This window comes from Trichosurus vulpecula, chromosome 9 (assembly GCF_011100635.1).
Source record: "Trichosurus vulpecula isolate mTriVul1 chromosome 9, mTriVul1.pri, whole genome shotgun sequence".
Taxonomy (NCBI): domain Eukaryota; kingdom Metazoa; phylum Chordata; class Mammalia; order Diprotodontia; family Phalangeridae; genus Trichosurus; species Trichosurus vulpecula.
This window is the reverse complement of record NC_050581.1, coordinates 197,635,211-197,650,376: the sequence shown is the minus strand read 5'-3', so window position 1 is coordinate 197,650,376 and position 15,166 is coordinate 197,635,211. Positions and strand designations below refer to the sequence as shown.

Below are 15,166 nucleotides of genomic sequence, written 5' to 3'. Positions count from 1 at the left end.
GAGAACATGCATCTATAGATCAGTGCTTCTTAAACTACGGGTTTCAATCACATATGGGGTCGTGTAACTGAATGTGGGGGTTGTGAAAAATTTGGCAACAGTAAAGGGTTTATGAACATGCAATGACCAAAAATTAGGTTCAAAATCAAATCATAATGAATCCAAGGTGTTTCTGGAAGCACTTACCTGTGTTGCATTGCACAACTTCACTAAAACTTTGGTTCTGAACACACGACAATTTGCTGAGGTTCCAAGAGACACAGGTTTAAAACTTGAGTTTCCTAAAAACTTGTTAAATGAATTTTGGCTTGGGATTAGGACAGAATTTCTGATAATTTCTGAAATGGCCCTAAGTATGCTTCTGCCATTTTGGACTATGTATTTATGTGAAGCAGCATTCTCAGCAGTGATGATTATAAAACCAAAATATTGATCAACTCTGAAAAATGCCATATATTCCTTATGTCCTGCAGTATCAAATATTCCACCAAGATTTAATTTTTTATGTAAAAATAAACAAGCACATCCATCTCGTTAGTATGCAAATTTGCTTTCGTCTTTAATAAATGGTAAAATTACATGTATACCAAAGAATTGTTTTAAAATAAATTTCTTTATGATTTAATATCAGTAAATGTTTGATTTGTATACCTATTTTATATACCTACTTACCTGGGGTCAAGTAAGAATTTCTCAGGTGAAAAGGGGTAAAGAGTAGAAAAAGTTTAAGAAGCTGTGCTATAGATCACCAAGGCCTGAAGTGGAGGCAGGGAGGGAGGGAGATCTGTGGTCATGGGGGCCAAGGGAGGGGGATTTATGGAGGGAAATCCAAGCAAAATGAATGTTTTCATGAGCCAAAGTTCAAAAGATAAAGGATGGGAATTCATAAATTATCCCCTTTTTCTACAACAGATACAATCGAAACAATAAAGAATTAAAGAACATCCTTGAGAAAATATTCCATTAGTATTCTCTGTGGGAAATGAGGCTCCAAAAATTATCATCTCTTCTTTTCAAAAGCATTTTTCTAATATTAAAAACACACCATTTCCATCTATCAACAAGCATTTATTAGGCATCTTCTATGTAAAGTCTCTTAACCTTTCCATGTCTTAGGTAACTCTCTAATATCATAAATATCAGAATATGTTCGTCTACATTGGTTGAGGGTCTTCCTCACTGGGAGATCCCTACAACAATGATCTTATAGGTCCAGTGGGGAAAAAGTGCCTTCCAGGCATTATGTAGTTCCTAGGGATACCAAAACAAAAACGAAAGCCCTTCTCCCCTCAAGGACCACGGACTCTATGGTTGAAGCAATATGTCCATATACGTGAGAAAGTCAAAAACATGTCCAAAACATGAGACAGTGACTGGACCTTTGGTTTCAGTCCTATCAGGAAGTCCTTCTATCAATAGAGGCCAGAACTTCCTCTCAACATGGAGACTTGCCTGAGTTACTGGGAGCTTCCATTAATTGCCCAGGGTCACATATGTCGGAGACATGACTTGCACTCGGGCCTTCTTGATTTTGAGGACAGCTCTCTATCCCTTACTCCATGCTGCCTTTTACAAAAAGGAAATACAATCTAACTTGGGGGTATGGGAGGCCTGGTAGTGGGAGGGAATTCATGAAAGCCCCTCTGTGGGACAATACAGTTGGCTTGGATCTTTGAAGAAGCCTAGTAATTCCTAGAGAAGGCGGTGGGGGAAAGACATCCTGTCATATAGCACAGTTAGTATAAAATCATGGAGGTGGGAGATTCTGCATGAGGAAGAGCACTAAGAAGGCCACTTTGGCTCAACTTTCAAATGCATGAAGACAAATGCATTCATGTGTGTAATGTCTGCAAAAATCCATCAGACCATGAAGGGTTTTAAATGCCAAACAGACATTTTCATCTTATCTTAGCGATAACAAGGAGTCACTAGAGCTCTTTAAGAGGGGGCTTAACACAGTCACAACTGTATTTTGGGAACACCACTGGTCTCCTTGATGTTCCTTCAACAAGACGCTCCAAATCTCCACTCCGGACATTTTCCTGACTCCAGGCCCAGTGTTCTATGCACTATGCACCACCTTGATGATCCAGATGCTTACTAAATCTTTACTGACTCACTGACTGAGTGGTCCCTGCTTCCCCCCCCCCCCGCCCTCCCCCACAAATGCTTTCCCTCTTACACAACCTTCAACTTATTGTGTACGGAGTTATTTTAATATTGTCTCTATTCGGATGTGAGCTACTCCAGGGTCAGGACGAAGATGTTTTTAATATCCCTAGCACTTAACCCAGTGCATGGGCCATGCTTATTGATTAGCTAAAAGAATGTTACAATAGTGATTTGTTGAGTCCTGTTTTCTTAAAAAGGTTTTGCTAATGCTTTACTTTAGACATCACCAATACCTCCCAATGACTCTTCCTCTTCAACGAAAAGTGACCTTGCTTTTTGTTGTGGTGGTGGTTTTAACAAAAGGTTCAGTTAAGGAAAACTGGATTAGTTTGAGAGTGTATGCCTCACTTTGCACCAGTATTCCACCGCCTCTCAGATGAGGTGTAGGACGCATGCTTTAACCAATGAGTTTTCTGACGTCATGTTTGGTAACAACATTGATCAGAATGTTTAAGTTTTTGTATTACGTTTTCCCTTGTATTACTGGAGGCATGATAGAAATTGTTAGAATCCCAACTTCTGTGAAGCAATATTTTCTTTTCTTTATCTGAAACAGGTACAAATTCCATGTCTCAAATCTCTCACGAGAAGATTTCTTTCAAAGACAAGTGCTTTTTCTGTGTGTGGTCAGATTTAGTGGATTCACACTCAGATGGGTCACTTACGTGTGCCAAATGCCAACAAGGTTCTTTGGGAAGAGTAAAGATGGGAAGACCTGTAATAAGGTAACTATCCATTGAAGATGTTCAAAGGCCCAAACCAGGCTTATGGTGATGGGAGGAGGGAGGAAGGAGTAAATGGATAGAGGAGAAATCATGGAACTGAAATGAGCCCAACTTGGTAATTAATGGTATGTGAGAGCACAGATGTGAAGAGTCCATTCCCAGAGAGCAACAAACCATAGACTTCCTGTTAAATTGTCAACTCAACAGAACAAAAAAATCAAACTTTGCTGCAGGAAGAGCTTCCCATTTGGCTGTATACTGAGAAGAGAAACAGAAGTATCTAAGCCTACAATGACCATGCCACCTTTTCCCATCATTCAAGTATCATCTGCTTTCTATGTGACCATCCCCCACATGGGCTGTTGCTAAGAGCAGATGTGGTCTCCTCTTTTCTCAGAGGTTCTTTGTGGTTTCTCTCTGTCTTTCCCCCAGCCCTCCACCACACATACACACACACACACACACACACACACACACACACACACACCCCCTTAGTGTTAATTTATAAGTGGCTCTGCTGGTATATTGCCAAAGTGAAGATTCAGTGTCATTTAGTGAGCTCATTATCTATATAAGTTTGGGCAAGCTCCTTTCCCTCTGAGCCTGCTTCCTCCTTGAGAAATGACTAGCTGCTTTATTATAATTCTTCCTTAGACATCCTAGGATCCACAATCCATTTCATTTTCATATTTTATTCAGTTTCTACTTTGTTCAGAATTTATTCTTTCTTCTATTGTCTCCTTCATCTCTGCAGACCCCATTAAGTGAACCTCTTTACTGTGGACCATACGAGGACTCTGTGGCTTTGCTCATTTGTTGAGAAGCTTGCAGTCCCTTCAGTCCCTCTTGGGAAGACTTGCTTGCCATCATAGAGACTCCAAGGAATGGTAGATCTCTGGACTTGCCCCATTACCAAGCAGCCGCATTACAAATGTGAAGATGTTTCGGAGTTCTGGCTACTTATTTGTTTTCTTTCCTGGACGTTCACACCCCAAGATGAGCCTTGTGGTGGCCGCGATATTTTTGTTTAGCAGGTGATCAGTGTGATAGCACAGGCTGGGTCAAAATCTTCGCAGAAGGAACTCAGCTCATAGTTCTTGGGAATGGTGAGTGCTTTTTTCTTCTTTCTCATTCACATCTGAGGGAATTCAAGTCAATTCAATGCACATTTATGAAGCACCTACTATGTGCCAGCACTTAGTGGGTATGGGGGAGTTGGGGGGTGGGGAGGGGCTGCAAAGACAACCGGTCTGCTGGTCTGTGTCTTCCAGGAACTTCCATTCAAGGGGACATAACAGCGCAGCAGGGAAAGCTCTGGTTTAGAGTCCTGAGACCTGGGTTCCAATCCAGGCTTTGCTATGATCGTTTGGGTGATTTTGGACAAGTTGGGATGCCTTTTTGAGCTTCAGTTTCCTCCCATGTAAAATACAAAGGTGGCTTTAAATGACTTCTGAGATTCCTGCCAGTGCTAAACTTCGAAAATACTTTTCAGAAGAAAAGCCTTCACATAAACTAGACTGATTTAAACCCATACATACACACATACACATGCACAGACTCACACACAGGCACACGCACATGCATGCACACACGCACACGCACACATGCCTCCCTGATTCTTGGCCGCAATTCACCATTGGAATCCCATCTGTGAACAGATGGAGCCCACAAGGCATGAGACCTAAAGAGTTTGGTGTGGGCGGACAAGGTCCCTTTTGAACTGATTAAGACACTTCTCCCAGAAACCATGGCGTCAGCTCTTTGCTCTGTGGGACTTCAGGACCGACAGAGCCTTTCTCTCACAGCCCCTCCCCGCTCCGCCTCAGTCACCAGCTCCACAGGGATCATCCCCATTTATCAGATGATCAGATCATAGGATTTCAAGCTGAAAAGAGACCCAGAGGGCATGGAGTCTAATGCCTTCATCTGATAAGTGAGGAAATTGAGGGTCAGAGACTTTACCCACAGTCATACAGCTAAAAAACGGACCCTCGAACCCAGGTATTCTGACTCCAAAAGCAGCACTCTTTCCACTGCACCAACACGGAGCTTGGTAATTCTGAAGACTGGATTAATCCTGAGGGAATTGATGTTTTTGAATCATATGTTCACGTGGGATGTAAATTGGGTGAGGCAGATGTACCTGGGGGTGAGAGGAGGGTAGCTTTTTAATGAGAATAGCATGAAATGGTTGAGCAGGGGCACTAAGCCAGTCATTTTGGATTTAGGGACTTTTCTGCAGACAACAATGGGTGAGCTTTGCCAGGGTGGAGGCTGTGTCTGTCCTATTTGTCTCTCCTGTGGTGCCCCTCATCCATGGCAGACACTTAAGGTGTAGAATGGATGAGTGTCTGACGGAAAATGTGGGTGAATGCTCATGCATGACAGCATGGCAGCCCTTCCTCAAATTCTGGACAGTCAAGGCTCATGAAGATGGCTATATGAGGGTGACTAACCAGTGTTTCGGCATCTTGGATGATGACACTTCCATGCAAATGGACCCTCTCTAATCCACCCTTTGAAAGATGGGATCAGATGGGCTCTATGATAACTACTAGGTCTAAGCTTATTAGCAAGTAAGTGACAAAAGGAAAGTTGGGTGCCCTCTTAGAGAATCAGGAGCTTATCAGGGTTATAAGGTGAGGAATAATGTAGGAAGAAAGGGAGTATATTAGGCTTTATGTTGTGTGACCCTGGACTCTTCCACCTGAAATCTCTGATTCTAGGAACTGAAAGATGTCTTGACTTGCTATCACACAGATAAACGGCAGAGTAGGATCCAAACCCAGGTCCTTTGATGCCAAATCGAGCCCTACTTCCACTGCCTCCCAATTGCATTACATGAAACTCAGTGCTACCAAATTACTCTCCATGGTCTTCTGCCTCCCATCTTGGTTTGCGTCTATCCAATGACAAGAAAGCAGGACTGATTTTACCCCCTCCCTGATCCTTAAGCATGAACAGTGTCCTTAACTAAGCAAACTGCATTGAAAGCTGACTGATGAGGAGACATTCCCCCCCCACCACACACACACACACACACACACACACACACACACACACACACACTGCATTTGTGGGAAATGATGCACTGAGGGTAGGATGCTAGACTCCATTCTCTTCCCCAGGGTTTCTGCAGAGCTCAGGGGCTGGGGGGAGGGAGAAGGGAACCATGCAGAGGCTCTCTGATCAAGCCTATCCAGATGTAATGTGGGGAGGAAGGAATGTTCAGCAGCTGGATATCTTTAGAGCGCTCTTAAATTTGGAGATTTTGTAAAGGCCTCAAACATTGTGCTGGGACAGACATCAAAGTATTTGGCTCTGGAACAAAACTCATTGTGACAGGTATGTTCCGTGACGACCAGGTTAATGTGCTTTGTATGCCGATAGACAGGACCCAATGTGGGGATTCTGAACACAATCTTACAAAAAGGAGCTTATGTTCAGAGAACCTGTACTCACATGCCAGCTCGGCTAACCCTTAGATCCTTGGGTGACTTGGGGTGAGTCGCTTAACCACTCTCTGTGTATCAGGTGTATCATCTATAAAACAAGGGAATTGGACCAGGTAATCCCTTCCAGGTCTGAAATCTGTGAAAATGATAACTGACATTTGCAGAGAAAACACTTTAGGGCTGTGGAAAATATCTTAAATACAACATTGCATTTGTTCATTTCAACACTGAAATAGTGACTACCATTTCCATTGTTCAGATGAGGAAATCGAGTCTTGAAAGGGCAAAGAAGCTTATCCACAGTCACAGAGCTAGTATAGCTTGCGTTAAACCTGAAAGTTTGGTTGAAGGAGGCAGACAAGCTAGGGGATAGAAAAATCCATGTTGTTTATTATTTTCCCTTAAAGCATAGCTAAGCTAGTTTACTTGTACGTACAAGGAGTCAGAGCATAAGCTCTGGCTGTCTGAACAAAGGAATGAGAAAACTTATATACATTATTTTAGCAGACCCAGCAAGCCTGCGTTACCTCATTATGACTCCCACGTATGTTTAACCATGATACAAGAAGAGGATTTTCCTTAATGGAATAGGGTTGTAAAGAATATTGACAAAGGTCAGTTAATATTAAGCGAGGTAGTCTTTCTTGGGGTTACGGTCTCATCCTTTAATGGCTAACAGGGGAAAGAATTTCCTTAGGTCAGTCTGATCCGGCCTTGTTGACAGAGGTAAGGGTATTACCTGAGCAAACTCTAGAGAACAAAGAAGCCTAGGTCCTGGATCTTCTTCCAGTTACTCATTAATTCAGGCTCTGGGTCTGGTTGAAATTAAAAATGATATAAAATGGTATAAAATGTTCCACACTTGCAAGCAAGATTTGAATCTGGATCTCTCCTAACTATGGGTCCAAAGCTTTTTCCAACTGATACCACCCTCCCTCTCCTGGATATAGGCTAATGTTTATACTCCAAGAATTCTTTGGAACATTCAAGAACAGCCTAAATGCTCAAATGGAGAATCATTTCACATGCATGAAATTTAATGCTAAGTAACCATTGGTCACCCAGATCCCTGTCACCCAAGGGAATGGCTGGAAGGACAATGCAGCTCAATTTTTTTTTCTCTAACATCTGCATCTTTGGGTGTTTTCTTGACACAAAAAGACAAAGTTTTAAACAATTACTGTGACAGAAATTCAACTTCCTCCCAAAGTTTTTCACACTTCAGAAAAATGGGATTTTCCTAATTTACATTTATACTCAATAAGTGATCAAATAATTTAGAAAACTGTGGAGCTGGAATAGGTATTTTTAGAGGAGGAATGAAAGAATAAAGGGGGAAAGGAGAAGAAAAGAAATAGGGAAGAATTTATAAGGATCCAATGCAAATGTTTAGGTTGGATAACTAAGGTTCACTGAAAACTTGGCTGAGGTTTGGTAAATTTATGGAGAATATACAGACAAGGAAAAACACCACAGAGACAAACATTTGGTCGCACAGCATGCCTTGACTCTGTCTCTGTCTCCGGTTGAGTTCCTTAGATGGTTTTTGTAGCGGGCCGCCCCACAGTGGGAACTGTTAAAGTCTTTGGCGAAGGGACAAAGCTCATTGTGACAAGTAAGTGTTTCAGTCATGTTTCCATCAGTTTCCAATAATCTCAAGTAAAAAGTAAGGCTCGATCCATTTGGAGAAGCAAAAAACCATAGCCACTGAATGTCTGTGAGCTAAGTGGGCTGTTTTCTGGTGGGACATCTGGGAGTACTGGACTAAAGTCAGTGGCAGTGGGGAAACCATTTTGATCTCGAGAGAATGGGTGCAGTGCACCAAGGCTCAGAGAGATGCTGGGTTACTTCAAAGGTTTTTTCCTGTGCCATTGTTGCTGTAGTTCCATTTTATTTTTGCAAACGTGCCTGATAAAATTCTGCGGGTAAAAATTGTCTAAGGTGCAAACCAACCTTCTCATTTTTATGCCTGTGATTCCTCCTGTCCCTTTGACTTCACGGTGGCTTCATGCTGATTGAATAAGATTCTATCATATGAAGGAAAAGTTAGGGAACTATTAACATCCATTAAAATCTCATTAATAGTAAAAAACAAGATTGCGTGGAGCTAAGTGTATCACATTTTTGCTTAAGACTTTTTATTATTTAAAGTTTTCTTTTATTTAAAAGATCATTCACAAAATACGATATCCATAAATTTACTTCCTGTCATACCCATGACTAGTCAAGAGGGATCAGACATGTTCTGCTTGGCGCCAGGAGGCACAACTGGAAGCAACAGCAGAAGGTGCTTGCAAAGAGGCCAGCTTGGGCTGGAGGCTGGGAAGAACTTCCTCCTGAGAAATGCCCCAAAGGGGAATAGGAGGGAGCGAGCTCCCCTTCATTAGATGTCATTAAAGAAAAGCTGGATGGCCACGTAATGGTTCTGTTCTAAAGGGAATTCTTGGGGGATCATGGGTTAGCCTAGATTTTACATAAATGTAAAAACCATTCTTAGCTCACAGACCATTCAGAAACAGGCAGGGGTGGTGGAGAGGAGCCATAGTTTGCCAAACCTAAGCCAAATGGTCATCAAGGGCCTTTTAAGGTAGAAAATTCTAGGGATCAGTGTCTGTGGGAATGACTTCAGTGTAAAAGTTGAACTTTATAGTGGGCAGTTAGGTGTGATCCATTAACAGGAGTCTCTTGGATATCTTTTAAAAATTGCTGGAAGTCAGAGGACCTGGGTTCAGATCAGAATTCTGTCTCTTCTTCCCTCCTTGTGTGATTCTGAGTAGGTCACAAGCTCTTAGAGGCCCCGTTAACTCATCTATAAAATGGAGGAATTGCAGAGCCAGGGGTTCTAGGCACTGTGAACCTTTTATATACGTACATAGATATAGATGTACACGCATGTATCTATATGTGTGTATAGTTATATGTATGTATATAGTTATCATTGTATTCCAATGCACTTAGTTTCCTTGTCCTCCTATGCATTTTGTTTTATGTATTTAAAAGCGTCATCCAGAGAAGGGGCCCATAGACTTCACTGAACTGCTGCCAAAGGGATCCAGAACATAAAACCATCCAAAATGTTAAGAAATCCTGGTCTAGATAGTTACCAAGATCCTTTCTAGTCTAAATTCCCTGATAAAAACAAGAAAGCTGACTTTTATGTAGGCAAAAGCTTCCAGTTTATAAAACACTTTATATCAGTTAACTCATTTCATATTCACAGAATTGATGTGACTTCAATCCCCATTCCACAGATGGGAAAAACCGAGGCTTAGAGAAATAAAGTGAATGCCCAAAATCACACATTAATGTCAAAGGCAGAATTTGAACCTGAGTCTCTTCAGTCTGGGTCCCAAATTCTTTTTCTGTCTCTACCACACTGACTCTCAGGAAGACTCAGGGATAACCTACCTTCAAATGGAGAAGTGAAAAAAGTCATCCAGGCCATAGTCACTTTGGAGATTATTCAACCACTTGGAAGGAAACTATGTCTAAAGAATTTTTCTAAATACTCCAGGTGTCATTGGTATTTTCTCACTACCAAGAAATAAAGGTCAGAACATTTACTGTGACTGATATTTGGTTCCCTTCTGAGGTTTTCTAATCTTTGCAAAAGTGGGCATGTTCTCTAACTAATCAAATAAATTAGAAGAACTGTCACAAAACCAAAAGCAGTATTTTGAGAGGAGTAACAAAGTGAATGAGGGTAGAAAGAGAAGAAAAGAAATAGAAATTTGCAGACAACCAGCCCTAATGTGTAAGTTGGAGAATTAATGTTAATTCAAAACATGGCTGAGATTCGGCAAGTTTATTTTGTGGCACTGGAATGAGTATTTTAGAGGAGGAATGAGAGAATAAAGGGGAACAGGAGAAGAAAAGAAAGAGGGAGGCATTTATAAGGATTCAATGCAAATGTTTCGGTAGGATAACGAAGGTTCAATGAAAGCTTGGCTGAGATTTGGTAAATTTATGGAGAATATACAGACAAGAAAAAAATACCATCCAGACAAACCCTTTGGCCCCATAGCGTGCCTTGATTGTGTTTCTGGCTGTGGGTGAGCTCCTTAGATGGTTTTTGTAGCTGGCTGCCCCACGGTGGGAACTGGTAAAGTCTTTGGTGAAGGAACAAAGCTCATTGTGACAAGTAAGTGTTTCAGTCATGTTTCCATCAGTTTCTAAGCGTCCCAGGTATAAAATGTGGTGTGGTCCATTTGGAGAAGCAAAAAACCATAGCCACTGAATGTCTGCGAGCTAAGTGGGCTGTTTTCCAGTGGGAATGGCTGTGAGGATATGGCTGAAATTAGTGGGAATGGGGAAATCGGTTTGTTTTGGAGCTAGTGGATACACACAGTAAGGGACCATGGCTCTAGAGAGAGAGAGAGTCTGTGCTACTTTGCTGTATCTTTTCATTATTTTAGACTATTGGGAAATGAAGCTGATGAACTCCTCTGGATAAAAAAAAACCTGAGGTGAAAATCAAACTTCCCATTTAATTAACTGATTCCTCCAGTCCCTTTGACTCTGGTATGGATTTACAGTGTATGTGAATCATTAGTTTCTCCAGCTCCTCACCACCACATCAATACCTTATGAGGACCTTCACCAAATACAGCGTGGCTGGTTTGGGGATGGTGGACACACAGCTTGGTGCCCATCTTGGAGGACCATGCCAGAACTTATGATCCATTGGCACAAATTTGAAGAAGTCAGATCCCTCCCAGGACATGAGGAGGCATCAGTGTAGGATCTTAGTGGAAGAATTTCATGAAATAGTGGTGAATTCATTGGCTGTTTCTACCCCTCTGGCAGCAGCTCCATTAAGATGCCACATTCAATCCTAATGATATAGTTGGTTCTTACAAGAAGTCCTCAGGGCATCAGAACTATCAGCCTCTTCACAGTTTATCATTCCTAATGTAACTTATAATTAGAAGAGATCTGGAACAATATTGTTTCCAATTGGATAGACAACACTATGTGGGGGTAGGGGTTGGAGGGGAAAATAAGTGATTAAATGTATCTGTATTTAAGAGACGCTGAGATACATAGAAAATTCCCAATAATTAGGAAATTCAACCTAGGAAAAGGCATGAAAAATCAGTTAGAATTTTTCCAATGGGAGTCTTCAATAATGTTTAAAACTCACATGAAACATCAGAAGGCAAAGGCCATTTTGAAAAGTCCAATAGAATCATTTCTATGAAATGTATTGGACAAAGCACCATGCATTATTACTGGCAAATGTATATCTTGATATACAAGATAATGATATACAAAATAAATTCAACCCCTCTTCTGGAAAACAACTGCTGGGGGTAAAGAGCATCCTTTATCAACAGAAGGCAACTTTGAAAGTTTAGAATGATGTTTTTCATGCATTGCCTGGCTTTTCAAACTTAAGATACAATTTATACTTTTGGAAGGAGTATGAAATAATACATTCCTGAGCAAACTAATGATTTTCTTGTGAAAATCAAGAAAAATGTAAACTCAGAAGCTGAGCAGAATTTTTTAAATAATATTTTATGTTTTCTCCCCCAATTACATGTAAAAATATTTAACATTCTTTTGTGTTCCAAAGTTTAACTCTCCCTCCCTTTCTTCCTCCCTCCCCGAGAAGGTAAGGAATCAATATAGCCTATACATGTGCAATTATCTAAAACATTTCCATGTTAATAATTTTGTGCAAGAAAATTCAAACAAAAGAAAAAATAAAGTGAAAATAGTATGCTTTGGTCTGTATTCAGATAACATTAGTGTTTTTTTCTCTGGAGGCAGATAGTATACTTCATCAGTTCCTTGGGATTGTCTTGGTTCACTGTGTTGCTGAGCATAGTCAAGTCATTCACAATTCTTCATCATACAATATTGTTACTGTGAACAGTGTTCTCCTGGTTCTGCTCACTTCACTTTGTATCAATTTGTATATGTTTTTCGAGGTTTTTCTGAAATCATCCTATTTGTCATTTCTTACGGTACAATGATATTCCATTATAATCATATGCCACAACTTGTTCAGCCATTCCCCAACTGATGGGCAACCTGTCAATGTCCAATTCTGTGCAACACAAAAAGAGTTGCTATAAATATTTTTCTGACCAGAATTTTTGAGAATTTGAGAGATCCACATTCACATTCAAAAGCAAAAGTTATAGTTTGATTTACTTCCATTTCACTGATGTGACATTCCCTTTGGCAACAACATAATGTGCTTTGTTAAAACTTTTCCAACCATTTGATCCTGTATAAAATCAAATAAATCAGGTGACATTAGAATTAGGTCTATAGAGAGAAAAATTGGTTCTGCAGCATTACCTAGAATAAAATACCTGGTTTAATTCTAAAAGAAATTCACAAGCCAGCCAGTTCACAAGAAGGGCCCGTCTTAATATGATCTCCCATCCTGAAGGACAGATTTCCTATGCAATGTGCTGCATCATCAAAACTGTCGAATACCAAGAAATAATGTGGTAAAAGTTTTTAAGGGGTTGTTACCTGGAAGAGAACATCCCCCTGTTCTGCTGCTTGACCCGAGATGGCAGAACTGAGTTGGAAAGAGGCAAATTTCCACCCAACATAAGGAAGACCTCTCTAACAATTCGAGCCATCCAAAAGTGGATGGAGCTGCCTTCAGAAGTAGTGGCTACCTCAGCTGGATGACCCCTTGGGTATGGTATGTAGGGAACATTTTTTCAGTTTGGGGTTGGACTAGATGACCACTGTGGTCCTTTTCAACTTTGAAATTCTGTGAGTCTAAAAAAAATGGTGCCCCAGGAAGCCTAAGGGGCATATCTCCTTGTCCTGCATAGTATTGAGGTTCAGGACTTTCTTTGACCTGCATTAGCTGGCACCAATATTAGCCTTTCAGGTTTTCCAATAATTATCTTTTTGCTCTTTGGTTTTCTCTGTAGATTCTATTAACAAAAAGAAACCAACACCCATATTTTTTCTCCCTACTTCGGAAGAGGTGAAGCAAAAAAAATCTGGGACCTATATTTGCCTGCTGGAGAATTTTTCCCCCAATGTCGTTAAATCATATTGGAAAGATGAGAAGTCACGCCCTCTGGATGCACAGTTTGGACCTATCACTGAGACCAATGGTTTATACTCACAGGTCAGCTGGCTGACTGTGGAAAAAGATGCCTTGCGTAAAAACCTCACCTACTCCTTCCAGCATGAGGAAGAGGGCATAGAACCTGTGACAATTCCTCTTTCTTCAATGTGGGAAGGTACGTACTCAACTATCAGGAGTAGGGAAACAAAGCTCCGTATTTTTCCATACTGGCTTCTCTCTCTCTTTCTTTCTATTAGCAGGGTCAGGGACTGGCCTCACTCTTAGTAAAAGTCCTGCCCAGCCTCCCAAAGTCAATCGCCAACTATATGGATTAAATACTCATAGTATGCCAAGCACTGCTAAGTACTATAGTTACAAACTAAAAATTAAAAGATCCCTGCCTTCAAAGAGATTATATTCTACTGGGGTAGATTAGACAGATAGAGACAGAGACTGAGAGACAGAGAGGCGGGGTGGGGAGGGAAGAGACAGAAAGACAGAGACAAGACAGAGACAGAAAGAGACAGAGAGAGAGAGAAACAGAGAGAGAGAGACAGAGACAGAGATCGAGACAGAGACAGAGAGAGATAGAGACTGAGAGACAGAGAGGGAGACAGAGACAGAGAGAGAGACAGAGACAGCGAGGGAGACAGAGACAGAGAGAGACAGAGAGACAAGAGAGAGACAGAAAGAGAGAGAGAGAGAGACAGAAAGAGAGAGAGAGGGAGAGAGACAAAGACACAGAGAGAGACAGAGAGAGAGACAGAGAGAGAAGGAGGAAGAGAGAGAAGGAAGGAGGGGGAGGGAGGGAGAGAGAGACAGAGACAGAGAGAGACAGAGACAGAGAGACAGATAGACAAGAGAGAGAGAGAGAGAAACAGAGAGAGAGAGAGAGAGATTGAGAATGGCTTCATGGGAGACCTAGCCTTGGGGGCCAGGAAGACTTGCGCTCAATCTTGCCTCTGACCTATACTATGCGATTCTGGAGAAATCATTTAACTTCTAAGGGCTCCATGAACTCTCTAAGACTCTAAGTTTTAGAGGGAGAGCCAACCTGCTTTGGTAGGGGGAATTTCCTCTCCTGGGGAGTTTTCTGTTAATAATATCACAGGTCCAATCCCCGTCCTTCTACTGGTTTCTATCTCTTCTGGTCATAAAATTCCTACAATTGTCAGTAACAAACCGCAAGAACTGGTGGTGGTGTGGCTCATACATTATCACCAATCAATTTTAACTGGTTGATTCCCTGGTGTGAGATCTGTCAAACTGGGTATTTGGAATCATATACAAAATGCAAGCTTTAAATACTGCTTCTCAGCTAAATGATAAGCTCATTGAGGGCCTGATTTCCCTTCTGTCTCTCTATCTCTGGTGCCTAGTACAGTGATGGGCATAGAATAGATATTTTATAAATGTTTGTTAATGGATTGGTGGCTCCTCTCCCCACCAGAGAGGACAGCATTAAACTAACCCACCCTGGAAGCCTGCCTTATGTTGGAGACATCCAAGGAGTGCAGACAGTTTCCCAAATTCCCATTGTATCCATCTACTCCTTGAAAGGAATGTGACAATAGCTTAATCATGACAGATAGATGGAGTCTTTTCTTTACATTCTCGCTGGCTTTTGTCAGACTTGGACAAATGTCTCAGGGGAAAAGTCTCTAGATGCAGAGAGGAAGAAGGACTAGAAATGGTTTGCTGAGTCTGTGCATTCTTTTGAAGGGATGAGACAAGGTAGTGGAAAGTCCATTGGGTCTGAGGTC

The 15,166-nt window shown here is 41.3% G+C and overlaps 1 protein-coding gene across 1 annotated transcript in view; it reads left to right on the top strand.

The window, feature by feature from the left end:
* Positions 1 to 15,166, top strand: part of LOC118830593 (T cell receptor gamma constant 1) — a 93,692-nt gene that overhangs the window by 72,719 nt on the left and 5,807 nt on the right. Inside the window, exons 3-4 of the mRNA XM_036737478.1 lie at positions 7,921 to 7,967; positions 13,261 to 13,578. Coding sequence (XP_036593373.1) covers positions 7,921 to 7,967; positions 13,261 to 13,578 — 365 coding nt within the window. The remainder of the gene's footprint in view (positions 1 to 7,920; positions 7,968 to 13,260; positions 13,579 to 15,166) is intronic.